Source organism: Corvus kubaryi, unplaced genomic scaffold (genome assembly GCF_017639235.1).
Source record: "Corvus kubaryi isolate FWS band 111438036 unplaced genomic scaffold, C.kubaryi_AGA036_p1.0 split1-65, whole genome shotgun sequence".
Lineage (NCBI taxonomy): Eukaryota > Metazoa > Chordata > Aves > Passeriformes > Corvidae > Corvus > Corvus kubaryi.
Genome location: NW_024582080.1, coordinates 767,777 through 795,544, shown reverse-complemented (window position 1 = coordinate 795,544; position 27,768 = coordinate 767,777). Strand labels below are relative to the sequence as shown.

At 39.5% G+C, this 27,768-nt stretch overlaps 2 protein-coding genes across 2 annotated transcripts in view; one reads left to right on the top strand and one right to left on the bottom strand.

The window, feature by feature from the left end:
- RB1 (RB transcriptional corepressor 1) overlaps nucleotides 1-27,768 on the bottom strand; it is a 70,917-nt gene that overhangs the window by 5,362 nt on the left and 37,787 nt on the right. Inside the window, exons 17-20 of the mRNA XM_042014313.1 lie at nucleotides 2,719-2,837; nucleotides 2,186-2,331; nucleotides 1,348-1,493; nucleotides 696-800 (exon numbers count right to left, since the gene is read on the bottom strand). Of these exons, the coding sequence (XP_041870247.1) occupies nucleotides 696-800; nucleotides 1,348-1,493; nucleotides 2,186-2,331; nucleotides 2,719-2,837 (516 nt within the window). The remainder of the gene's footprint in view (nucleotides 1-695; nucleotides 801-1,347; nucleotides 1,494-2,185; nucleotides 2,332-2,718; nucleotides 2,838-27,768) is intronic.
- On the top strand, nucleotides 22,139-27,549 carry LPAR6 (lysophosphatidic acid receptor 6). Its single transcript, XM_042014316.1, has 2 exons — nucleotides 22,139-22,423; nucleotides 22,536-27,549. The coding sequence occupies exon 2, from the start codon at nucleotides 22,781-22,783 to the stop codon at nucleotides 23,801-23,803; it is 1,023 nt and encodes a 340-aa protein (XP_041870250.1). The 5' UTR covers nucleotides 22,139-22,423; nucleotides 22,536-22,780; the 3' UTR covers nucleotides 23,804-27,549.

Here is a 27,768-nt window from a genome sequence, read left to right as displayed (position 1 = left end):
TTACTGACCTGACGGGGATAAAATAGTTCTCTAGGCTTGGAGACAATAGCTGGAGTTTAGCCAAGATCCACAAATACACTGTGAGAAATTCTGCTACTGAAAGGATGCTACAGTTCCATTAACCGGTGAGGGTTTTTCTATTGATTTCATTACTGTGCTGTGCAAAAATTTCAGTACATTAAAACTCCTGTGAAGAAAGGAACTTCTTCATGTTAGAATTAAGCCTGCAACTTTAACACATACACAGCTGTTTGATATATAGCCATACATCTCTACTAGGTATCAAACCATGTTTCTATTGAAAGCTTCACTAGAAAGTCATCTGCTTCTCTTCCCTTAATGCTCCATGGAAGTTAGACAAGTCATAAAGGAACTTGGGTTGGTTTTGAAAGTCCTATTAGCTCTAGACAGAAAATTTTTATCTAGACTCCAAATAGAATCATAAACCTTTTTTTAGTATCTTTCAAAAGATGGAAAGAAATTTGTTTTCTGAGGAGAGTTACCAAACTATTTATGCAAGATGTTTAAAAGAGATACTTAGTATTAGTCAGTTTTCTCCTCCATAAAATGGAGATGCAGTGCAGCAGAAGTTTTCTTTTGTATGTCCAAGTGTAGTTTGTTTTATTTTGATTTCAGAGGAAAATAATTAGTTTGTAAGATTTTTATGGAGGAGTAACATTTAAGAACTTCCATACCTCTTGATTTGTGTTGCAAAGCTCCTTGTATGCTGAAACTATTATTTTAAATCGAAGATCTACATTCTTCACTTTGCATATGCCATACATGGAACACATCATGATCTATTAAAGAAACAAGACAAGACAACTGAAAATGCAGAAAATTAATTCAGCTTCTTCATTTCAAGTTAAGAAATAAGCTTTCTATTACGGATTGTGCTCTATAAACTAGCAGCCAACTCAACTTCATAAGAACTTCCAGAACATAAGTCAGCTACTGCTACCTCCATTTCTATGTGACAAACAACTAACTGGAGCTGATAGTATCTTCTCAATACCACATGCTGCAGTTTTAGGGTAGAATAATGAAATATTTATCAGCCACACATGTTGTTTTCCCAAGAAAATCACTATATTTTAATGTAAATTATTAGAAATTGTGGTCTCTCATCATTATTTTGAAGATAGCTGAAAATGGTATTTGAAGGTGCCGTATTAAATAATTGCCAGTGCTTAAAAAACTGAGATGACAGATTTCAGTCTAAATTAAGTCCTCCTTTCAGCGATCAATAGATTAATAGAAACTCAGAGTACAATTTCTAATGGCTGAAGAACATACAAGGAACATTTTGTTCAGGAGCGCCTTTTTAAACTTTTTTGTTCATGTTACCTGGTCCAGGTGCCTATCTCTCATTAGCTCATACTCATTTTGCAGGGTGTGCTGGAAGAGGGTCCAGATTAAGGGTTCCAGGTCAGGATGTTCGGAGAGAAGGTGAAGGAACAGGGTGTGGAGTCGACGATAGGCCAGTAGATACACTTCAGAAACAAAGAAAAATAAACTGAAATTGTTGTAACAGGAGTATACAAAATGAAGGGAGTGCAATTGAGGAGGGACAGCATTGGACTGTTCACCATCTCCAACAAAAAAAAACTACCACACATCAAGGGAAGGTAGTAGAAGCCAAGTTCAAAATAAATGGAAAAGGTTTTCACATGAGAGGGTGGACACATGGAAGGCCACACCAAACAATGCTGCACACGTGTGTCTATGCCAATTCAAAGAGTCTGAACAAGCACCTGAAACATGAATCTGCTGAGAGTTACTAAGCAGACACAGCCACAAAAAGTTCAAAACCCACCCCAGCTGGACAAAGTCAAAGCTTGGGAAAGCATTTAGGGGAAGCACCATCCATGCCTGCCCAGTTGTTCAGCTTCGCAAGACATCTCTTTATGGTCACTGCCGGGAAAAGGACGCTAAGGCAGAGCTCTCTGAGCCCATATGGACATTCTTACAGCCAGGATAGGTAAGTTTTTAATTCAAACGCACAGTGGGCAGAGTGCACACAGTAACCACCTGTTGGCACCATTTTGCCCTTTCTCCCAGAGGTTTGCATGGTGTTCATTACAGATCCTACAATGAACTTTTCAGAAATGCTGAGTGCCAAAACCCAAAAAGGATAAAAGCAAGAGAGAACTTTGCAATGTCAGCACATGCAGAAGGAACAAACCTTTCTTGTAGAACAGAGAGAGGGAGGTAGATTTCTGTGGTTTCTGTGTTTGGGGGATCACAGCAGGCTGAACATCTGGAGTGGAAGCAGCACTTAGAGGAGGTCCAGATGCTTTCTTCTTAGGAGATTTCACAGGAGAAAGATAGCTGGAGGTTCAACACATATTAAGCACTTAACATCGCAGGATAAAGGAACAATTCTAGATGAATAATATTTGCAGGAACTCTTCCTTCTTCCCCATTAGAAGAAAGGAATTGCTATTGTGACCTGTTATCCCCAACATTTGATGCAGGGACTTATTTATTCCTAGGCAAGCAACGTAACAGTTTACAATTACAAGTTTGATAGGGCTGGGGAAAATATATTTCAGCATTTGATTTAAATGTTTTATGTATAATAAATATCTGCAAATACAGTGGTTTAACAAATCTTAAGTGCCAAGCCTAACAAGTAGGAAAACAGAATACAGGTGGATTTGAATATTAAGGGTAATATCAACTTCACATTTTCCTAGACCTCAGGCATTCACTTACAGGTCTGCAGCAGTGTGGTTATGCTGGAGAGGCATATTGAGAGTAGAAGTGGGTTCAGGCTGATCAGCTTGACCTTCTCGCTCTTTTGACTGCTTGATAAGATCAAACAGAGGTGACCCCTAGAAAAATTACAGGAATCCTTCATTACACTAAGAATAGACCACCACTCTGAAGGAATTTTGTTCCTTCTCTAAAACCAACCTCCAAAATGTGAACCTCAACAGAAGATTAAAGCTTTGAAGTACTTAAGAACACTCATACTTGGCAAGATAAATTTTAACCATTTAACTTTGAGCTATTAAATACTTAAAACACTTTTTTTTCCTGTTTCAACAGCAGTCTATTAGATATAGGTTAACTACAGATTTGAGACAGTTGTATTAGTTGTATTCTAGAGTCCCTCACTACATCCTATTGAAGTAATTTCCGAAAAGAAATTAACACAAGAAAACACATGAAAGGACACATTTCAAAAAACACAACACAATACAAACAAAAAATCCTCCCAAACCCCAAAAAACCTCAAAACCAAACCAACCAACCAACAACACCCACCAAAAAACAGCTAAAGGAAACCTCAACCCATTGGTGACTGAAAGTTACTGCTGTACCTACTGTCAATCCATTTCTGCTACAACATCTACCCAATATTTTATATTTGATAATACATAAACCACAGTCACTTAACTGCACTGGGGGCTATTTAGTCTCTGCAGTATCATGTTCCAGAGCCACCGCTGGAAAGAGTTAGACTGACTCTGGATACATTAAGTCTCTGCCCTCATGGCCCAAAGCAAACCCTATTTTGATTTGAGGCTAACTATCAGTCCTTTAACCAAGTCCTTCGGAATACATCTGAGACTGAGAGCTCGAGGTAGGAGGTGATGCAGAGGGAATGTAAATGGAATGGAGAAGGTTCTGGCTGAAACCACACTGGCCCATCTGCTGACATTAGTAATAAACAGTGGTCTTGCAGAAACAAAATCTCAGCCTGCTTGCGAGTCACACAGAGTGTAGAATTATGCTGAGACAGCAAAACTGCACTGGAAAATATCCATATTTCTAAATAACTTTGAAAGCAGAGTGTTGATGGCTTCTGTTTGTTTTATATTCTTTAAACAGGAGACTCATCCTTGAGTACAATGTTGCCTCTCAATGTTGCAGCATCAGAACTCCTGAAACAACAGAGGAACATTTGAATAGCAAATATGTGCCTTCTTGAGAGTGGGAGGTGGGGGAAGCAGCGTCCATAAGACTCAGGATGAAGTGGGCAAAACCAGACATGCAGCATTTTCCTCAAATGATCTCCCCAAAAGACAGCAGTAAAATCTGTCAGCACATTGCTCTGTGCACAATGCACTGTCTGATGATTTATGGTCTGTTTGATCCTCCAAATGCACATTTTTAGTATTAAAATGCACTGGCACAGATGACATATCTGTAGCTATGAAGAGGAGCACAGCATGCATGTAAAGCATGAAGGATCACCTGGCTAAGGCAATAAGAAATGGCCTATTAAAACTAGACTAGATTTACTAGAATTAAAACTAGCATTAAGATATTCCTTATTTAGACTTATTTCCAAAAAAAGAACACTTTTTTTTTTGAGTGCATCAAATAAAAATTCAGAGTGACAAGATGAGAGTGATGAGATTTACAATTTTTCACACTGCAATTTTTAAATTGTGATTTTGGCAATACTGGAGCTGTTTCATCCACAGCAGAAAAAACATCAGTTACTGATTAGTAACCACATAGTTATTTCTCCATCATTTTTAATTACTTCAGCTCTTGGGCTGGTTTCACTTTTCCCTCCATTTAGGAGTGCACACACTTCTCGCTTGTGTCTCTCAGTGCTGCCCTTGCTGGAAATGCAGGCACGTGACCTTTTCCATTTCTCATTCTTCTGGGCACTTGGCCTCTTCCTTTTTTATTATTCTCACCACCACTTCACTTTGCTCTGAAGAATCCAAATTCCTTTCCCAGAGCAGTCATTGCTGAGATATCTTGACTGGGAGTGAACCCTGCCTCATTCATTTCACATTTTAGCGATTAATGACTGGAAAAGTATTGTTTTTAATGAAGGATGAAAAGGGGTTGATAAAAGGGAATGAGAGGTCTAGAAAGACAAGCAAAAGTTATTATTCTTGAGTTAGCACTTGAGACCAACAGCTCCAGGTCCTCTCTCACCCTTGCTCCAATTCTGCTCGCGCTATTCTGAGTGTGATTCCATTAAATAAGGTATGGGGGACACAGCCATTTGCTACACACAGAAGGGATCTGCCTACTTCTGTGTCATTTCCACTCCTCTTCTACCTGCCAGCCTCAACAATCAGTCAGCCTCCACATAAGTCAATCAAACCATCAGAAAGTTAACAGAGAAAGCAAACCCAGATTTAAGTCTGCTCCGCAGAGAATCACAAACAGAGCCAGAACAAGCAGTAAGAACAGACAGGGCAGCCACACCACAAAGGCTGGGAGCAGAGTAGAAAAAAGCAGGAGACAAAGTACAAGATGTTGTGCATTTACTGACAACAACATATCCCATAACCTGATTGGCACGTGGACTTTTATCCGACAGGAATGTACAAAACTAACTGCTGTTTTCCATCAGTTAGATAAGCTACATTCAGCAAGAGGATATTCTTTGTGTAGAAACATCTACCCATAGAGCCCCAACAGCAAGATGCAGTGAGTCCAACACATCTCTTTTGGTTCCCACAAACGCTAATTGATGCTGTGGTTAAAAAGGTGGCAAGACAAACAGGGTGCTACAACCCAGCTGGCCCCAGCAGTGCAGTGCTGCCAGCACCAGCAATGGCAGGGTGTGAGAGAGCGCCATTCAATGCGTGTCCCTGGGCAAAGCCTTGTCACCTGTGCTGGCTGCACAAACTTGTCAGCCCTGTGGCTGCACGAGCAGAAAGAGATTGTTTAGCTTTCAGACCTGGTGACATTTAAAGTGGGTGTTTTGTTGATCATCACTTCCACCCTCCTCTCAGACTTTTAGGTGCATCCCCCTGTGCTCTTTCCCCAGGGACCCCTACCACTCCCACGGGTACCCTTCCAAATGCATGGCCACGTAGTTGGAGAAGCAGGTGCTGCACTGACAAGACTGATACCTCACAAAAAAACCCCTGTGTGCCACAATGTAGAAACACAAAGAGATAGGTTTTCTCAAGTGCAACTACCCCTTATGCTGTAAAACTGATGGGTTTAATTACAGCCATGTCTCCTTTCTTCATACTTAAACATGAAAAACACTTCTACACCATGAATTCAAAGCACATTCTGCAGCTTGCAGGGCGTTTTCAAGCTTATCAGGGCAAACTTCGGCTTCAGTCCCATTATTTGATACTCAACACTCATATGACAGAAATACAGCATCATTAACCAGGCAATTACCAGTCCTCTAAGTAATAGTCACAAAAGAACTTTAACCCCCAGGGCCAGTTTAATCGAATAGGAATGTTTATCAGGAACTCGTTTCTAAAGCGATGTTACTCATGCTATCTTTTACTAATTTCATAGTGCTTTTTAAAGCTTTTAAGCAGCACTTAACAGGTGAACAGGTCACCTCCACTGCATGCCTTTAACATGAAAGGAGATTAGCAATTTTTATTTTAATTTAATGCTCAATAAGTGATTAATATTACTAGATGCAGCCACAGAATAAATTTCACTAATTAAGCAAAATGTTGCTTTTTGTTTAAGACTTCCCTGTGATGGCTACAGAACTTCCATTTTATTAGTGCAAAAAGCAAGAAAGCAGTGAAGACTTAAAACTTCTCAGGGTCAAAAGGCCACTGGCATCAGAATGAAGAATGAGAGTAAAATTTGACTCAGTTCCCTCTCACAGTACCCAGGGGCTAACTAACTCTCCATGGCTAAACTCCGTGAATTAAGTGGGGCTTTGTTAAGAGTGGCTTTGCAGGATGCTTCCCTGCAGCAATGCCTCCATCACAAGCACCTGCAGTGATTTTTCCCCATCTGAAAGCTCCTTTTATGGACAAAACAGGCTGAAATTCTTATTTGGTACTCTTTATTTGGCTACAGTGAAACTACAGGATACACAGGTGCTTCCCGGCTTCCCAATCTTTGTATTGGCTCTATCCCAACTACATGCTTAATTGGACTTTGGTTTCCATTAAAAGATTAAAAAAAAAAACCAAAAACTAAATCCTTAAATATGGGGAAGAGCTACCCTGGGGTTTGGATGTACTCCACTGACTACAGAGGAAAAGCCCTGAGCAGCTTTACTCTAAGCAGTGCTATTAGTAGTTCACTAATAAAAAAACTGCTTTTGTCTTTGCTTTCTATATGCTTTATATTTTTATTTGGCAATAATTTCCTAATAAATTTTCAGGATGTAGTTATCTGTTCACATTAAATTTTAATGCAGTGTTTAGCACTTAACTACGTATGTATCTCAATGCCAAGGTCCCTTGGGTGGGGTTGTTTTTTTTTTCCGCCTTGGGCTTGCTTTTTTTCTTTTGCTTGTTTTCAAATTATTGAATCAGTCAATACAACACAATGTTAAGAAATGTTCTTCTTCATAAGGTGATAAAAGATGGCAGTGATTTTACAAGGCAAAACAAAGCCAGTTTAGAACTGACAGCTTTGGAATGGGAGTACAAGGACTGGATCAGCACAAGCTATTTCCAACCCTCTTTCCCAAGGGAGAATTGCATGCCCAGAAAGTTGGTTTTTGCATGCAACTGTGTTTTCCGAAGTTTCATGTGACAATTAGTTACCAGAATTCTGAAACAACACAGACCTGCTAAAAAAAAGTAGACTTCAGAGTCTAAACTGAAATAGTACTGATCATGAAAAAAACCAACAAAATTAAGGATCATGTCCCAATTTCACGCATGAGTTGTGTTACATAAATTATGTTCGTACTGGGGCTTGTACTTACAAAATTTATAAAAAAACCCATTAACAACTACAGTGTTAATAGTTTAATTCATATAAAAACACTGACAGATCTGCTTTTAACTCCTTACAGTGTGTGTATGTTTAATACACGTCCTATTCCTATGCCACTCATCTTGAGCATTTAAGATCAAGTAATAGAGTCATCCAGCTTTGTGAGGATCTCCTTTTATCTAGTGATAAAGGAGTTCAGATCTCTCCAGAGAAGGAAAGCCAGGCTGCCACAGCCTGGATATACATCTTACACTTGTGTTGCTTTAAATGATGCTGCAAATCCATTCTCCTCACAGCTCTGCAATTATCTACTTTTCCTCAGAAGTCTCTGGAGCAACCTGGCAAATCTTGTTTAAAATGGGGCATTATTTCAGAATAATCTATACCATAGAGTTTTCAGCCTCTCCACTCCTGAAATTACTCTTCACCAAATGAAGACCAATTAACCAATTCTTCATGTTTTAGAGTGTCTCTTAGCAAAGGTCCATGGGACCCACCTCACTGTACAAGAGTATCATCCAAATATCCTTCCTAGCAATGCAGAAGGAATTCTGTGAAAACACTTTTTGGCCATAAAGATGATAGAACTTCTGTGTCATCACAGTAACTAAAACTATTGGTTACATTCAAAAATATTACACAGACCAGTGATAATGCCTGGCAAACTGGGAAACTTCTGACACAGTTACTGGTTTGTGTCTCTGCAACCAATCACCAGTCGAATGCTGAAGGGAAAAAACAAACCCTGGTCATTAGGACTGATCCTGTTTGCCAAGCCTGTAAGACTTTTTAAAAACCACTTTGAAAGGAATTTTGAAAGAATCTACAGGCAGAACTACACTTTCATACAACTGTTTTGTTTAAACTGCTCAGAATGACCTGGGCAGACTGCTACTACACAGTTTGCACCTCTTGCACCACTTCCTGCAGCAGTTTTCCTGCTCAACTCACACAATTGCACATGCAGGTACACAAAGCACTACAAAATACAATAACCCTTGCTATTTTTTGCTGAACATTATCCAAGAAAATACCATTTCAGGCTCATCTGCCAACATTTTTTCCCCCCCGAAGCAATTGCTATGAGCGTCTTCCAGAGGGATCTGTGTTCTGCACTGGCAGTGCTGCTGCAGAAACAATCTGTATCTGAAGTAATTAGCAAGTTTATTACCTAGCTCCACAGGGCAGCCAGGCTTCAGTACGACTAATTCTTAGACGAATCTCAAGATTTTTAGGCAAGAGCCAAAGGTCTCAAGGACAACTGAATCAATATCAGTTTCCCGCCACTCTCCACACAGGAAATTGTGTACAATAAACCAAAACCCACCTGATGTGAGCCACTTGACTGTTGGAAAGGACAATATATCAACAAAAAATCTAGAGGTTGAAAAGTTTTGCAACATCTTTAAGCTGTGAAAAAACTACAGCGTGTAAAGATTTTCAGTACAGTAAGTAGAGGAGAGCTGCTTTAAGGGACCATTATCTTAAGTAACATCACACAGTACTAGAAATAACAGTTCTATAGTTATTTCTGTGCAGGAAAAAGTCTTATACTGGGGAGAAAAACAGCACTCAAGTACTTACTTTCTTCAGAGGAACTTCTGGGTCACAAAATGCCTATCTTGCTAAGGACAATTTTACATAATTACTACTGTAACAATCAAATTGTCACAGTATAGCATCACATTTTCTATCAGTTTCATTTCTAATTGACTTACACAGTCCCAGTTCCCAGAACAACAATTAAGAGTGGTTCTGGAAAATATTTTCACAAGTACAAGTGGAAACATGACAATGAAGTACCTCTGAGACTTTCAGTTAAAGCCTGTGATTCAGTTTCAAGTCTTGTTTTCTTTCCAATTTCTCATTAGCTGGACAAATTCAGGTACAATGTACCACCAACAATCCTCTTATCAACCTAAAAGCGGTAAGTGTGCCAGGAAACTTTATAGACAGCAGTTTTTGAAAGAGCAGGGCAATATCTTTTACCAACATAACCAAGAAGTCAAAGAATTATGAATTGAACAAAAAAAGATATAACAGATGATCTGCAGAGGACAAGAGCAAGCTGCATGCACAGAAAGAGCAATTCCCCAGAAGAAGTAATACTAGGTAGGGGTTGGCACATGTCTTGAAACCATTAACAGCAGACTCCTTGTGATATTTAAAAGAAAAAAATTACTATAAATGTCTTGCAATGTACTTAATATAATCTAAAAGAGAAAAATAGCCCAGAGAAATTGGAGTTCCAGAAACAATATGCCACGTTTTATAACAAAACACAACAACATGAGCATGAAAACAGTTTTATACAATGGATTTATCAACCAGTTTTGGAAAGCATTTCAATATGAAGAAAATTACATAAGACAAAGAAGAAAGAAAAACCTGAAGGTGTAACAAAACTATCTGTGTCACAACATTTTGGGCAGAAACCCATCCTCTGAGAGGAGTTTTGATCTCAATTTAAGCCAATACTTGTATGACTATCATTACAGGGTATCTCAAGCTCAGTTGGTCTATAACTTAATATGAACTTGAGGCAGACAAGACCTGGCAGTCACCCTGCTGTGCTTGGCTTTCAAAGCAGAAGCAGAGCTTCTGAGTGCTCAGTTGGGAGAATTTAAGAAGATATCTCCACACATGCATTTCTGCCTCACAAGCAGTTATTTAATAATCAGTGAAAATGCAGCATAATAGAGGTGAGGAAGACTGCACTGGAAATCAAATTAACAAGAAAACATTACAAAAGGTCTTGGGCTATTATTTAGAGTTTATTAAAAAAAAAAACCCAAAACATTCTTCCCAAACTGAAAATGAATAATTAAATTTTGACAGTGTGATACAGAATAGTATAAAATTATACTAAAAACACCCCAAACTTTTCAATAAGTTGTCCTAAAAGACCTGAAACAAAAACTTGGAAAGCACTAGTACCTGTGTTTTTTTATGTTACACCTGTTTCATGCTCACTTTTTAGTAATTTTATACATCTATTGTTTTATCAATTACTAAGTGTTTTTCCACTCTGTTTTCTCTCAAATAATTGCAGCTAATTCTGAGGCAGATCACAGAATGAGTTGGAAGGGACCTTAAAGGTCACCTAGTTCAACCCTCCTGCCATGGGCAGGGACACTTCCCACTAGACCAGGTTTCTCAGAGCCCCATCCAGCCTGGCTTTGAACACCTCCAGGGATGGAGCATCCACAACTTCTCTGAGCAACCTGTGCCAGTGCCTCACCACCCTCACAGTAAAGAATTGCCTACTAATATCTAATCTAAGCCTGTTCTCTTTCAGTTTAAAGCCATTCTCCCTTGTCCTGTCACTGCATGTCCTTGTTAAAAGAGGTAAAGGGTATTACAGTGCTTTCTACTAAAAAAAAAAAAAAAAAAATCCTTACCAGCCCAGCTTTTTTCTGGTTATTCCTTCACTTCCCACCACTTGTCTCAAGGGCAATTTCACTGATCTACAGCATTAGTTGGCTTCCCTAACTACAAAGTGTAGATTTGTATAACCATATGAGAAACAATACAAGAATTACTGTATCAGCAGAATTGCTAGGTCAGCATTAGCTTTGCATCGATCTGAAGCACAGAAACAACTGTAACTGGTCTTATCAAATGTTAAGAATATCCCTTAGTAAATGATGGGAGTCAGAAGCATCTTACACTAAAACATGTGGAATATCCATGAAGTTATTCTAGGATTCTTAAAAAGAAGACTAAAGAAACCTTAAAACAATGCAATATACCTGCTTTAATTTTTTTGTAAGACCAAAAAATGTAGCTGAACTAGTAAAGAACAGCAAAACCAATAAAAAAGTGCAAAAAGATCAAAACGATTTATCCAAGATCTGAATGTGTAGATGTGCAGACCACACTTGGACCACATCAACATCTGCAAGAAGTTTGAGCTCACATTTCTGCAAACTAGACCAGTACTATTTTCCAGAAAACAATGTAAGACATGATATTCATTTTTCCATGGCCACACAAGAATCTTTTATGAAGACTGATCAGTGATGGCCAGCTCAGGCTCTGGGAAAACACACTGGAAGGCGTAACATTTCCCCCTTAGATATTTGGAGCAAAATCATGTGGGATATTAGAAAACCACGGAATGGTTAAGGTTGGAAGGGAACATAGTGGGGCATCTGGTCCAACCTCCCTGCTCAAGCAGGGTGTTTAAAACCCAGTGCATTTCTATTTGGATGACTTCACAGAGATCTAGGAAAGCAACATTTATCTTCTTCAAGTTTTAAAACTTACAGCTATAAAAAGATAAAGATCATGGTTTGTTGGGTTTTTCCCATAACACCACAAACCAGATCTACCCCCACCCCCCTCTTCACCTTAGAGAAGCACCAATGCAGAAACTTCCCTCCCCACAGGAAACCCTTGTGCTACACATCTATGCAGTGAAGGACCCATACTCAGCAACCCATCTGCAGCCCCTTTGGCCACCCATTGTGGAACCTGAAGCCAGAAGTTGGTTTGGAGGCTTTGTGCAAGACCCATGAGGGCAACCAGATGCCTCAGAGAGGCCCAAAAAAAGCCATGCTGAGAAGCACACACCCAGCTGGGGACTAAAAAACAAAAGCTTGCCCAGCCAAGGCACAGGCATGTGGGTCTTAGGCCTTCATAAAGATAATGAGGAAGTCAAGCCTCCTTTTAAAATGACAACATTTTAAAAAGAAAGGATGTCAAAATTTTTGATGCCCCCTTTTGTTTTGGTGCTCAGATACTCCTGAGTAGGGAGTGGATGTGTGTATGAAAATCAAGGAAATTTCATGGCCTCTGCTCTCTCCTTCCTCTGTGCAACACTTGCTCCTTTTAATTATATGACCTTGGCATATAATAAAAACTGCACCACGTACATAAAAAGAACTTACGAGACTCTCCCTGAAGCAATAAATCAATGACATTAGGCAATACATGAAGAGTACATATCAATAAAGCAGTAAAACTAACTTAGGTGACAAGGTGCATTCAATTACTAAATGATCAAAACATGTTTCCCCTGATCTCATTAAATTAAAAATCTCTTCTTTGGAAAACACAAATGAAAAATGTGAAATCCTCCAATAACAATGCGCTTTTCTATTAAAGCTCTGCATTTTTATTGTGAGAAACTCTTGGTCATTTGTAAACAAAGCAAAACCCAAGTTCAATGTTTCTGAGGCAACCACTATGCTCTACATCCTAATTTGAGAAAATTCAAGTCTTTTGATCCTTAAATTTAAGGAAAGCTTAATTAGCTTCTTAAAATTTTTCTTTTACTTCAGTCGGCCTTTTTGGATTCCAGCAGAAACCCGAAATTTTGCTAATGTTTTCCAACAAAAGCATTTCAAACTCCTTCTACTAGTACCACCAATCTGGTTGTAGCATCTCTTTTAGCAATTTCAAAACAGGAGCTCACCAAGCAGTGTTTTAAAAGGCATCATATGCTCATTTTAAATCTTGATCATGCCATGAACTGTCATTGTACATGACTTAATCGAAATATTTCACCTTAGTTTTACTGAAGTGACAAACGACCACACGGAACTTGTTACTGTTTACTTCCTATGGGATAAGCAGATGCAGGAAGGTTGGGGTGACTGGGAAGATTTTCTCTCCTGACAGGGGATTTTAAAGTGCTGGGCTTATAGAAACCCCCCCAAAACATTTCCCTTTAGCTCTCAAACTCCAGAGTGTGTAAAGGTCTCATATTATGTAGACAATAATGTAATTCCAAGTTCTGTTGAATTTTATAGCTTCTGATATTTGCTCTAGAAAATAACCAAGCCCGAACTGCAGCTCAGCCATTTCTCCTAACCTGCCTCTCACATATTTTCACATGAGATTAAAAAGTCATAACTCTCATAGATTTATGTTGCATTTTAATCAGGATAACCTGCCTGCCTCAGAAAGTACAAAGAATAAAAGGAAGACTTAAAGCCACAACCTGACCTTGAAATTTCACCGCATTGCTTCTGGTAAAGAAAGAGACCATTTTCACGCTGACTTAGGCATATATACCAAGTTTTTCTGTGCATCTATATGTATACTTTTGATATTTCAGAGGAGGATGGATGAAGAACACATTGAAACAGTTGTCAAATTTAAAAGAGTTACTTTGATTTGAATGCACTTTTGCTCTGCTATCTTTACTTTCACTGTAAGGAAAATGCTTTTGGTTAGTGTAGGATCTTTTATGGGCAGCTCCACTCCCCGCAGCACACATGTACTGGTGTCAAACTTGTGGAGAAACCAAAACCCAGAGTGTGCCCACAAGCACAGCAGAACACCAGCCAGAAGCTTTACATATAAATGTCTTGTTAAGAAAAGCTCACACAAGGGACCTCAACTAAGATACTTCAATCCAGTAGGAGTCCTGCTATGTGGACTTCTCTGTTTTTTTTTCTTAAGTATCTAACAGGCTCTTCGTTTGTCATTCAGTGGGCATTTTCTCTAGCAGCTCTGAAGCATAGAAACCAATGACTGAGCCACAGCAAAAACAAAACAGGTTTTACCATTTATTTCCAAGGAAATAAGAGGCAGGAAATTTATGCATTTCTGAAGTTAGAACCACAAATTACAATCTCAGCCTGAATCCATCTCCCTGCTACCTGACTCTCTATTTTGTCTATTTTAACTGCAGGTGATACGAGGTACCTGTAGCATATTTATTTGTATGTGATTTTCTGACTCTCTAGACTGGTTGGCCTGAGACAATGAAAATGAAAATCAACAGTGAAGACAATTGGTCCACAACATCCAACACCCTGAAGTCAATAAGAAAACTTACAGCATCTTCAGTGCACTCTGTATCGGCTATGTGCCTAGAAAGCTGTCATCCTTTATCACCCCTATCAATCCTTTATAGCAAAGCATGACTATGCATACTATGTCTGTATTACTGCTCATTTTTATCCTCTTTTGTGGAAGAATCAATTAGACATACATGGCTCTCTTTTATTACATTATAAATATCATTATTGCAAACCATTTACATGAAAATAAATTACAGGGTAGTAGACCAGAAGCACAGATCTCACTCTTGAGCTTGGCTGAGGCTTTTACACCTCACACAGCCAAACACTATGCTAATATCTGGCCAAGCATCAAAACAATACAGATTTGAAAGCCTCAAAGCTGAACATCGCCACAACACACATCACCAAACTTCCTGCATAGTTTCACCACTGGCTTAAATCAGTTGAATTGTGCTGGTGCTTCTCCAAATTACACATCTGCACTTTTTGCCTCATCCCTGGCTTTAGCATTAGCACAGCTATGACTGCAAATTATGTATTTGTTAGGATTAGTTTTAAACCAAATAATTGTCCTCATTTGCTGAGTGCATATGTACACACAGCACAAGGGAAGAAGCAGAGAGGCTTAAACGGACAGCAGTAGGATTACTTCGAGCAACAGCCCACATTTACACTGTTTAAATCAACCCTAAAAACTGTATCAGAAGCCAAGGAATTCAAGAAGTACAGAGAAAGTTAAGGGAATATTTGTAAGCAGAAGTAGGACTTTGGCGATCCTTCCACAACAACAGGTACCTCATACCTACTAAACCATCACAGACAAGAGCTGAGGAAGTTTGGCAAAACCCAGAGACTTGAGTAAGGGGTATGCAGGACAGTGTAGGCTGCACAACACTACCTGGAGCTTCCTCTACCACCTCCACTGGAGGAGCAAAATACCATTGCATGGATATCTCACCAGGAACCGCGGCACAAAGGTTCCGTTCTCAGTGTAGTGCCTTTTTCTGAGGCTAAATACAACATCACAGAATGGTTTGGGTTGAAAAGGACTTTAAAGGTCATCTAGCTCCAAACTCCTCACCAGAGGCAGGGACATTTTTGCCTAGACCAGGTGGCTCAAAGCCCCATCCCCCTATGAGCTTGAACACTTCCACAGATGGAGCACCTTTCTTTCAGAGGACTCACTCCCTGACAGCAAAGGATGAGAATCCCTCATAACAAGAGCACTTGCTCAGGGCATGACATGTGGGTTTCAGTCTCCCCTCTCCTGCCAGGGTCAAACCAATGTCTCCCAGATAAACACCTTGCCACATCCAGGAAGGTTATTAACAGAGATTCAACGAAAATGGATTGTTTATGTTTTCCATTTGAGAGCATCACTCCATTTCTCTAAGGCTGCAGCAGAAAAATTGTAATTATCACATGAGAAGCATGACTTTTGTCTACCCTACCAAGTTTTGACATTTCCTTTCTTATGTTCTAGGTATTAGCTGATTGCCACATTGAAAAAGCAACTGCTAAATGTGGTCAACAGTGTAATAAAATGGTTCATAAAGTATCGAATTGGTTCCATAAAACTTCAGGATATGGGCTGGGAGGAAAGATTTAAGAGGAAATCAACTCAAGTATTTGTAATTGCTGTTTACCAGTACTAATGATATGCTAAATAATCATTTAAGTGATCTTATCATGCAGAATTTAAAGAGGTTATTTGCTGACTTACACATTTAGAAAGTAATAGTTCTTCACATTAATCAAGCCCAAGTTCTGTTTTTTGGCAGCAGTTCTCCCCTGACAAGCATTTTCATGTCAGTATTTATCCAAACTAATTAGCTTACCAGCTTGAATAATTCTTATGAAACTTTTCTCCCCCCATTAACTTCTTACATTCCAGTTTTGTGAAGGGAACAAAATTAATATCATGGGGTTTTGAGTTTTTTAAACAATATGAACTCACATAAATTTTACTGAATGACTGTGGCAAATTTTTTCAATAGCTTCACAATGTTACACTTTATAAAATTCAGTATAGGAATGTGACTGTAGGATTTGTGCTGCCTCTGACAAGAAGAGGTTAAAATCCTCTATATAAAGTTAGAGGCCTCCATTTGGCCAAAACTGAAAGAGGTTGTAAACACTGGATGCAGTATTTGCAAGTAATTCAGCATGAAAGTAGAATCCTCCAGAACCAGTGCAGTAACACCAGTAATCCTGACACAGAACCAGACTACCTGAATCCTGCCCAGAGAACAAATGTTGGGCAAAAACTGACACTAAAGATATGAAAAATAGTAAGCAATTGCTTTAGAACTACACAAATTACAGATGTTCTTCTACAAGTTCTGTTGCTCCAACCATTTCACCCCCTATGCTTGGTTTAGTTTCCAAAATAATTAATGAGGCTTCTTCTTTCCTATCATTCCTAATATTTGCTTACTATAGCAAGTGATTTTTAATTTATTTTAGGTTCTTAAAACAGTCATGTTCTGCACTTGAGAAGTATTTTGAGTAAAAAGTTTTTGGCCATGGAACATCTGGTAAATTTCTGCCAACTCAAACTTTGAGTTTCTAATCCCAGGACTTAAAAAGTACAAGCATGAGTAGAGCCAGAACGTGCCGCAGTGTTTGGGAAAGGCATTTAACTTATTTCCTGCATCTACAGCAGACAGAAATTTCAAGTATTGATGTTATTTCAATCACGTCTGCAGAGTAACTGAATAAACACTTTTTTTTAAGTTAAAAAAAAATGCAAATGAGAGTTTAGGAACTCAGGTATTTTGTTCTCGTTAAGGCATTTCTCTTCCTACCTGACATTTTAGAGATTCTTTTCATTCTATTCCTATCCACTGAAAATCATGTTGTTAAGATTATAAACGATCTTTTTGCCATTTTTCTTCCCTTTGAAGAACATCAACATACACTTTTCAAGCTTTTAATCTCTATGATCCTTTCCTTTGCTGTTTAGTCCATCCCTTTTAAACCAATCAATCCACAGATTAAAGCTTGAAAAGATTTCATGTTATCTAACCTCTACTAGCCTTCTATGAGATCAACTAGACTTACTCCATCAACCCAATGGGGGGGGGGGAGGGGGAAGTACTCTAGCAGCCTAAAAACTCATACAGAAGGAGAGAAATTGTTTCCTCTATCTACAAGCAGGAGAGGAGCAGGTGTGTCTCTTTCAAAGGAAACTAAACAATTTAAGAGAAAAGAGAAGCATTTTAAACACGCAAGAAGGACGAAGTCCAGAGTTTTATTCTGAGCTTCCTTTTCCCTTTTTAAGCAATTACACAACCAACTTTTACTTGTAATTTGTATGTGTGATTTTATTTGCATTAAGCTAACAAGTTTCCTGACATGGGGGAGAGCCTTTAACTGCCTCTGCAACAGTCGCAAGGGATTAGGCTGGCTAGATAAAAATACTCTGTTCATCCTAAGTTTTATAATGCTCATTTGAAGACTTGCCTGCCACATTAACAGGAGGAAAAAAAAGGGACTCTTCAGTGCCATAACAGCTTCACATTATCTCCATAGGTGGACACCATCACCACATTTTAATAAAGCAGTCAGCCATTTCTCAGAAGCAGTCTTACAGTGACTTAGGGGTGTCTGAGCAGGGAGCTCCAAAAGACAGCTGAGAAGGTCAAAATGCCCAGCCCTGCTTCCTCTACACCTACTTTTCCAGAGACTTACGGAGGTGAAACAAATGAAGTCTCTTAATTGATCCTTTTGCTTGGCTGAAATCTAATCTAAAAATAAAAAAATTTAATCTGTCTATATTTTTGTCACATTCAGCTGCCACTGTAATTATCTCAAGATCATATTTAATAGAGGGTTCTCCATTCAAGGGCTTCAAACTATATTTAGCAATTAAGACAGCCTCAGATCCCAGTGTGGAAGTGAACAAGCTCTTAATGTGGAGGGAAGCTAGAGCACAAAGCTATAGAAAACTTCGCCAGGATTGGAACAGAAAATCTGTGGCACAGCCAGAAAGACATCCTGGCTCTCAGCCCTACTTGTCAACCATAATAAATTCCTTCCTGTACATACACATGTTCAAAGAGAAACTCCAGTAAATAGACAAAAAAAAGCCAAAACCCATCAAAATAACTGAATAAATAACAGTACTTAGGTCAAAGAAAATACTGTCCTGTCAGGGTTTGTCTTCACTGCACCAGACAGCACAAGTTCTTCTGCATAAGACTGCTTAACCCAAGTGAGAACAAATGCCTGCACCATGACACAGGTGTGCCTCTAAAAGCAGTAACAGTAGTTACAGAATAATGGTTCCAACACAGAGCATTTTGTGCACCTGACAACCCTCATTTCACAGTGCATACTCTGGCCTTGGAAACACTGTAAGAATTTATTACAACGCTGTTAATATTGAAGTTGCTTTTTTCCCTCTCTTAAGAGCTTTCAGTATTAACATCAGCACAGACTGAATGCAGTACATTAGACAAGTTCAAATGCATTTCACCTTTGACCACTTAAACTTCTATTTAATTCCAGCACTGAAGGTGAGGGTACCACCAGAGGAACACACAACACTGGTCAGCACAACTCTAAAAGCTTGGAAAGCCTTCAAATACTTGTTTTATTTCAGTGAAATATTTCTTTACCAGTCAACTTGGACTTTTGAATTTAAGGGATCCTGCCCCCATGTCCTAAATGAGAGCAAGTATCCAACTCAGTGGCGCCTTGGGGAGGAAGGAGCAGTGTCCTACAGCCATTCTCCAAGCACACTGCAAGGGTTATAAGCACTTTTCTTTCTGACCCCATGTGGTGGAGCAGGTTTGCCACACAAATCCAAAATCACTTAAATGGTATCTAAACTCAGAGAAGCAGAGTTATGTGGTCACTGACTGAAGCAGCGCACAAAACTTGCTCGCTGCTAAAGTGAGATGATTTCAAGCACCTCATCAGCTCCTGGCTTTAAGGAACCCATTCTTACTCTGCCTTTGGTGCCTTTTCAAGAGCCACAGGAAGCCTGTTGATGGAAATGCAGACTTTGCTCATCTAGCACTAGCAACAAATGACAGGTCCTAACTCATTCCCATCTCTAAGGCAGAAAGGCAGACAGACTCACATATGCACTTCCCTGCAGCAACAGCATCGTTTCCTTTGGAGACAAAAACCCCCTCAGTGTACAAGGCCCGCCCTGCAGCTGCTTCCTCCTGCCTACCCCCTCCTTCCCATCCCGAAGGAAAATTGCCTGTGGTGAAGGGCTGTAAGCGAGACTATTACCATATCAATTCTTCCTCCATAACTGTTAAACTTCTTAAAATTTAAGGTGTTGGGGGCTACTGAAGTCCTTTCCGAACCTGTCGGCACAAAGCCCAACATCTTAAAACATGATCCAATGAAAGGAGAGAGTGAAATGAAGCTTCGCCCCTGCTCATGCTGGAGCCTAGCCAGAAGGGAGGCCACTCCTGACTCCCAACTGCTCCCAGCGAACTAACGCAGGTTCTTCAGCTTGGACAAGCTCACACAAATTAAAACACTGCTTGGTAACAATCAGCTGCATCTAAATTAACAAAGTGGTATAAAATTCGCGTTTGCCGTTCACACTTCTACACTGAAATGACTCAGCCTGCCCGCTCAGTCGTAACTCTCCTCGCTGAAACAGGAAGGGAAGGAAAAAACTGTCAATTCAGGGGGTTCACATTTTCATCTGCAGCTGAATGGTATTTCTGGACATATACAAATATCACTTAGGTTGTCAATTAGTGCAAAGTGCATGTACTGTACTGCACCAGAAGGGTACAGCAGCAACAGAGTCCTAAAGACAACGCAACCATACACACAATGCCATAAATACAGCTCTGAGTAGTGTCCACGCTTGTAACAGGAGCAACAACACAGGCCACAGCAAGCCAGGAGCTCTGACAGATGGAGCAAAGGCTGAGGATGCACCTTCACAACTGCTCTAAAGCACATCTACAGTGGTAAAAGGGACCAGACATCCCACTCTGCCTCTGCACACCCACACCTTTGTCCAAACGCCAAATCAAGTTCTAATCAGTGAGATACACACTCACTGCCATTAGTTTCTCTCTCTAAACGTGAATTATTTCTTGAGCCTTTGACATGTGACATCAAATTTCTGTACTTCAGGGATTTTTGTTCCAGTAGCTGAGCCTGCCCCACACAGTTTTCCTGCGCAAACAAAGTTGGAGCAGCAAAGCTGAGAGCGGAGCTCCCATAGCCCGATGCAGAACTTTTGCAGGAAAACCCTTCTTTCACCATGCAAGGTTGCCAGGAACAGAAACAAAATTTAGGGTGAGATGACTGCTTTTGTGAGAAAAGCCAGGAAAGCCTTTATGCTAAGGTACATATTAGTTGGACACGAGAGACTCTGCCAAGCTCACATTTTCATTTCCTGACTGACTTAGATGTCCAAGATGCACTATGCTTTACAGTTAAGCATGAATTTCAAGAATAGTCAAAAAGGTTTCTTGTGGTTGTAGCCTATTGAAGTTAAACTGCCTGATTTCACCTCAAAATCAAGGTGAAAATGTTTCACAGAAAACTATAAAGAAAACCTGAAATAAAATAAGCAAGACCCACTTTTGTATGTTTCTGAATTTTGTCTGACATACCTTACATTAAGAAACTATGCCAAAACCCTGTGAAGCGCTATTATTTACTCTCTTTCACAGCAGACTAGAAAGGTTTTGCCCCAGAGCCTTGCTTAGGTGCAACTGATTAAAATACAGTTCAAAAGAACCATGCCACCCAGCCAGATATGAAGAGGTTTGTTACTCTAAGACTTAGAAATAGACCGTGTCTGATGCCAGAAGTGAGTCTATCCAAGTTGTTGTTTAATAAATGAGTCTGTCTAAACTGAGATTTATCTCATATCTGCCCCTAAAGGCAGTAAGAGCGGCTTTTTTTTTAATATTTACTTAACAATGTAATTAGTTACAACATGTTTTCCTTTCAATTATCAGTGACTAATGGGAGTATTTTGTGCATATGTGGTAACTGTCCCCCTTTAAATTACCAGAGCCACAGTAGAGTATATGCATTTTGCTGTATTAATTCTGTGCTTAGATATTCAAGAAAACACTTTCTGCATCACAACATTTCAAAAAAGCACTGGAATCAATTTTTTTTGAAAAAGAACCACCTTTCTGATTAGAAATAAAGCTTGGGGTGTGCTTTCTAATATGGAATATGTTAAAAAAAAAAAAAATCTCTCCACCCACTGCAACACATCTCAGTCCTGTGAATATCCAAAAGCAACCCTCTTTTTCAGTAATTATTTGGTGCATTTATTTAATTACCTATCAATGTTACTTTGTCCCTCTTGAGGTTTGTACTGGCGTATTGGGGGAATTTAGACAGAACTACTCAGCTGATTTCTGGTGATTAATGTGTCCTCTATTACAAGCAAAGCTATTAACAAAAGGCATAATGTTAGTTCAACCCTATATAAAATCCCACAATTACTACTATCTCCAAAGAAAGACAGGAACTTAAGGGCATGGGAGCTATTTAGACACTGCAAAGTCTTGTTATAACTGAAAAGTTTTCGGACCCCAGCAACGTTGACAAAGGACCTCTCAGGGAGCATGGAAAGAGTTAAGAGGCAGCTGCAGCACTCTGCAAGCTACATCTGCAAGGTACAGCAGAGACAGGGGAAGGCAAACAAACCAAACTGAAACCATTCTTCGGCGCCCGGCCTCTTCTTCCTGTGATGTCATGCTACAAATTGCCCGGGCGCTCTGCTCTGCTCTCCAGAAGGAGCTGGGCTGGCAGGAGCTGCCGAGGGCTGTGGGCTGCAGGAACGAACACGCTCTGGAATTCGGTTTCTGCCCTGGCAAGCAGCTCCCTCCCTTCTGCTTCCCGCCCCATGGGGCCAGGCAGCGAGCCGAAAAACTTGCTGTACAGAAAGAAGGGAGAGGGGGAAATGCAAGTGCCAACACTTCGCAGTGTCCAGGAAAACACTTCCTGAAGTACATGCTCCCAGTAAATTCGGATGGACAAGCCTTCGCCATCACAATCTGCAGCCAAGAGTAAGGCAGAAAGTCCTACAATGGCTTCATTGAATCGAGGCGGGAAATGGAACTAAGCAAGCTTTGGGGTGACCTCATCTGCCACAAATGATGCATTTTCTGACTTTTGCAGACTGGCTATGTGATTACAAATAGCACTCGGCAGAGAAGAGAGACTTCCTGGTGATTTCTGCTGGAGATGTACTCCCCTGCCACAGAGTTCACCTTCCTTCCCTGAAGTTTCGCAGCGTAACAAACTCGCCAAAGCACGCTGTTCAAATACATCTGACCTGCAAGTTCTTCTGGAATTTCAAAAAAGTTGCAATAAAAATACCAGAGAAAACATCAAATCACAGGAATTTTTAACATACCATTATAATGGTAAGCTCTAATTGTTCCACTGAGGACTCCTTTAAATATACTCTATATGGGTGTATCTTTAGCATGGTGTTTGTTCTTGGCCTCATAGCAAACTGTGTAGCGATCTACATTTTCACCTGTACTTTAAAAGTGCGAAACGAGACTACAACTTACATGCTTAATTTAGCCATATCAGATCTGCTTTTTGTGTTTACATTACCCTTCAGGATTTATTACTTTGTAACCAGAAACTGGCCATTTGGAGACATTCTCTGCAAGATTTCTGTCACTCTCTTTTATACAAATATGTATGGGAGCATTTTGTTTCTGACTTGCATCAGCGTGGATCGCTTTTTAGCCATCGTACATCCCTTCCGATCCAAGACTCTCCGGACCAAAAGGAATGCAAAGATTGTCTGCGTTGCAGTATGGATAACTGTGCTAGCAGGCAGCACACCAGCAAGCTTTTTCCAGTCCACAAACAGCTGGAACAATACGGAGCAAAGGACGTGCTTTGAAAACTTTTCAGAGGATACGTGGAAAACCTACCTATCTCGGATTGTTATCTTCATTGAAACCGTTGGGTTTTTTATTCCTCTCATCCTGAACGTGACCTGCTCCACTATGGTTCTACGGACTCTGAATAAACCGCTTACATTAAGCCGGAATAAAGTAAGCAAGAAAAAGGTACTCAAAATGATTTTTGTCCATTTGGTGATATTCTGCTTCTGCTTTGTGCCTTATAATGTTACCTTAATACTCTACTCCCTTATGAGAACACAGACCTGGGTCAATTGCTCAGTGGTGGCTGCAGTCAGGACTATGTACCCCATCACTCTGTGCATTGCTGTTTCAAACTGCTGTTTTGACCCCATAGTCTATTACTTCACATCCGATACCATTCAAAATTCCATAAAAAAGAATCGGTCCACCAGACCACGGGACGTCAGATTCTCTGAAAGGCCAGTTTCAGAAAACTTCATTCAACACAGCCTCCAGACCATAAAAATGAAAATATTTGACGGTGACTCTACAATATGAACTGTATTAAAAGACTATCAGGACTAAACTGGAATTAGAAGCCTGCACATTTCTTAGCTGTGGACATATATTTTGATATGTAAAGGTTGTGCTTCCTTCACATCTGAAAAGCTTATTACAAGGCTGTAAAAGTGTTAAGCATAACAGCACACAGAAAAAGTATTTTAAAAATCTATGTCAAAGGTCTGTTCCTACAGATTGTATGTTAGAAATGAACTTTAGGGTTTAGACTAGGTTAACCAAAGTCCAAAGGCTGTTTGTCAAGTCAAACACAAATGAAAAAGTAGCTTGTTTTTCCTTCCTGAAGTTAAAACAGTTGCTCAATTTAATTGTATCAGTTTCCACGTTACTGAGGATGGGGGTGAAGTTAACCTGCTTTGCACTGCGGAAAAACTGCCCCATATTGTCATATCACTTCAGCTACCACATCTAGTTCTCTAGAGTTTCCCTCTTGTCTCTTACTTCTCCCCGTCTTTTTCTCTGCACTTTCCTTCTTAGGGACCATTACTTTCACAGGAGGCTTCAATCAGTGGGTTACAAGAACCCTGTTTCTTCCAGGCTTATCTGATAAAAATACATGCTCTCTCCACAAGCCTGGCCCCCATAAAGCAATTAAGTCTGGTAGTTTAGAGCATTTGGAAACGTCTCAGACAAACTGGTTTTCCTTCTCACCTCTCCCTCAGAAGCCTGTGGTAATTAGAACAAAGTAACTTGTGATGACTGAAGTTAATGCTTTAGGTACAATACCACTTTATTAAACTCTTTTGTGAGAAGTTCTTCGACTCAGCATGACTTTTGAGGAAAATAACATCCTCTGAATAAGTTAATTCAATCTCAAAGTACAGTTTCTTAGAAAAACAAGACCTTTTCTAACCAGAAATGAACGTGTGCATCAAGTCAATTATTTCTTCCAGGAAACTATTTGGTGTCCCATAAATTCAAGATGCAGTAATTTTGGAGAACATGAGCATTTAAAACTTCAAATGCTATTTTCTTTCAAACTTTAAAAAGTTTTAAAAATTAAGTACTTGGGGCTCTGTGCTGGCAAAATTAATCAAGACACTTTGAAAAGTCAGCACCATGTAAAAGGAGGAATATACATATATTACTGTTACAAACAGGAATACATAGACAAAACTGCATTACAACATCCTGCTATACATGTTTCCCAGCTACTAGAACACTGTGTACATTTTCTGCAGAATTAATTTAACATCACTGTAAAATAAAATAAAATTTAAAAGGTGAAATAAGTGTTGTTTTTTCCTCCCCAAAAACAATGGAGTCAAGAATAAGAACTGAGTCTGAACAAATTTGCTCTTAAGATTTAGGGCAGTCAACTGCAACACAGATACAGCCCTGAGACATTTTTACACCAGGGCTGTATATACAGAGGAGTGAATCAATGTTGAGAAAATGCATATTGAGCCATCAAACTATATGGTAAGTTGTAATCTGGATGAGTTTATTTCCCTATGCAAAGCTTCTGTTTAATTGTTATAAATCAACCATACATTGCCTCTTACTTCTGGGAAACCGAGTTACTCAATGGCTGCTGGGAACCAGAGTTGATTGAATTTTAAATTCAACAGGATTTTCAATCTTTAGCCACAGAACTTAGGAAAATTGAAATAGTATGGGCTTAAGCTACAAAGATAGCATAGATATAAATGTCTGCATAACATCTGAGAATAAGCAACTATCTTTGTTGGGAATCCTAAAATCTTCTGATTCACATCTGATTTCAAAAAAATGCACAAAACTCTCAGCATGAGTAGAAATTCTCTATTTTTTCCATATGCCACTGACAAATCCAAAGTCTAAAACCAGATATGCCCCTCTAAGGTCTCAATGCCTCTCTCTCTGAAGGGTCTGTTTAATATTAGACTCCCTCCAAGAAATGCGAGATAATAGCCCCCAATGTCACTGCTGGGCTATGTTTCCAGGGCACTACTTCCCTGAGCTCATCAAAGCTGTTACTCATTTGAGTGACAACTTGTTCAGCAACAGCCCTCTGCCTTACAGCAGTGAGCACCCCAGAGCCTCACCCCGGTAAAGAGAAGCTACTCTGAGATTACAAAACTGCAGGGAAAAGTAAAAACCCATCACTGACTTAAAAGCAGAACAAGCAGACAAAGTCACATATATGAGCACTCCCCTTTAAACCAAACCTTTCCTTGGTGTATTACCTCAAGTAGCCTGGAGAAGCACAGACAATAGCTCTCTCTGCTTTGCACTCACACTCCAGGGCAGCAGCTTCTGTTTTTTGGGAAGAGCACAGTGCAACACAGTGCAATACCTTTCCGATCAGCTAATAGCTCAGTCTCCAGAAGCTATTTGAGGAAACTTTGTATTTTTTTTATTAAACATTTCCACTCTTCCACAGAGGGAAGAAAAACCAACAAACCAGCAAATACCCAAACGAAAAAACCCAACGCAGTCAAAAAGCATCATCTGTAATGCTGAGAATCAGACCATTACTTGAAAAATTCCTGATCTGATTGGGAAGATGGGGAGTAAAACAGTACCTCCCACAAGCTGATATAAAGACAGGGTACCAGCTATTCAGGACTGGATGAGGTTTTCTCCGCCTTTTCTGGTTCTGCAACAGATTATCCTGGAGAGGTGTGGATGGAGCAATGCTTTCACTGGTAGATTCCGCAACAGATGCACTCCCTCTCTCTGCTCTTGTCTTTGATACCAACTCTTCTGTCTCTCTGGTAAGGTCTTATGCCAAAATTTAAATGTAAAATCTAGATGAGAAGTTATGTTCCTAAGTCATGCCAAGACATCTCAAATGAAAAAAAGCTTACATTGTCAGAGCTGCTGAGGATCTGAATGTGTTGCAACCAGTACTTCCTGAAAGTGCATTATTTTTACTCACATTCCTACAAAGGGAGAGTTAAGAGATCAGTTTTAAGACCAAAACTTGAGAAATTGTTCTTTTTAGTGTGGTTTCTTCATCTACGGAGTGCAGAAAATGCCCACTTCCTATAAAAATAAAAGCAGGCCAAATTTAATTGATTCCAAGGATGTTTTTGATCTAAACCAAGGCAGGTAGATACTGATAATTAGAGAATTAACAAGTAGTTTTAAAAGACAAGGAAAAAGAAAATTTACTATAAACACCTCAGATTTACCATTACTTCAAAGTCAAAAGATGTCCTATTCTATACTTTCTATATTCAGCTTGAAGTTTTAATTTCTGGCTTTAACAAGAACAGAATGCCAGGCAATTTTTTTTTTCACCTCAGTACACAAGTCTTTTACATTTAAAAAAAATACCAATACCAAGTCAAATTCCTTTTTCATCTAAAAGTGTGTAAAAAAATCCCTACAGAACATTGTTCAGGCAGGTAAGGAATCCTTAACCAAAATCAACCTCCAAGCTTTTGTTTCTTAAGGAACTAACCTCAGTCACAGAAATGCAAAAATTGAAAAAGAGCTCTTGAGATCAGGTGAAAGATAAGAATGACAGTACTGGATCAGACCCCAAACATGCAACTAATCTACAATCCTGACTCCAAGGGCAGATGAGGCTAGATGCCTGGGGAACAAGATAAGAGTAGGAGAAGCACACAAGGCTTTCTCAAGTGCAACACCACTTCATCAGTCATATCTCAGGACTTTCTGGGTCAGATATATTTGTGTGTTCAGCAAAATTTTTTCTTCTGTGAGCTTGTTATGTCCTCCTTCAAATTTGTGTAAAGTTTTTAATGTTCACAACAGTAAAAAAGTTCACACTCTGTGTGTGTGTGCATTGGGGGAACAAAACTAAGAAACCCAAATTTCCTTTTGTTTCAAATCCACTGGTTTCATTAGTGCCCTTCTCATTTCTTTTAAAACACGGCAGGGAGCACTAGATTGTCATTCAGTCTTTACATGTCACTCGTGATTAGACAGTCTTGCATCATCTCTTGCAAATGACAAAGTGATTTTCATTTGTAATTTCAAGCACCATCATA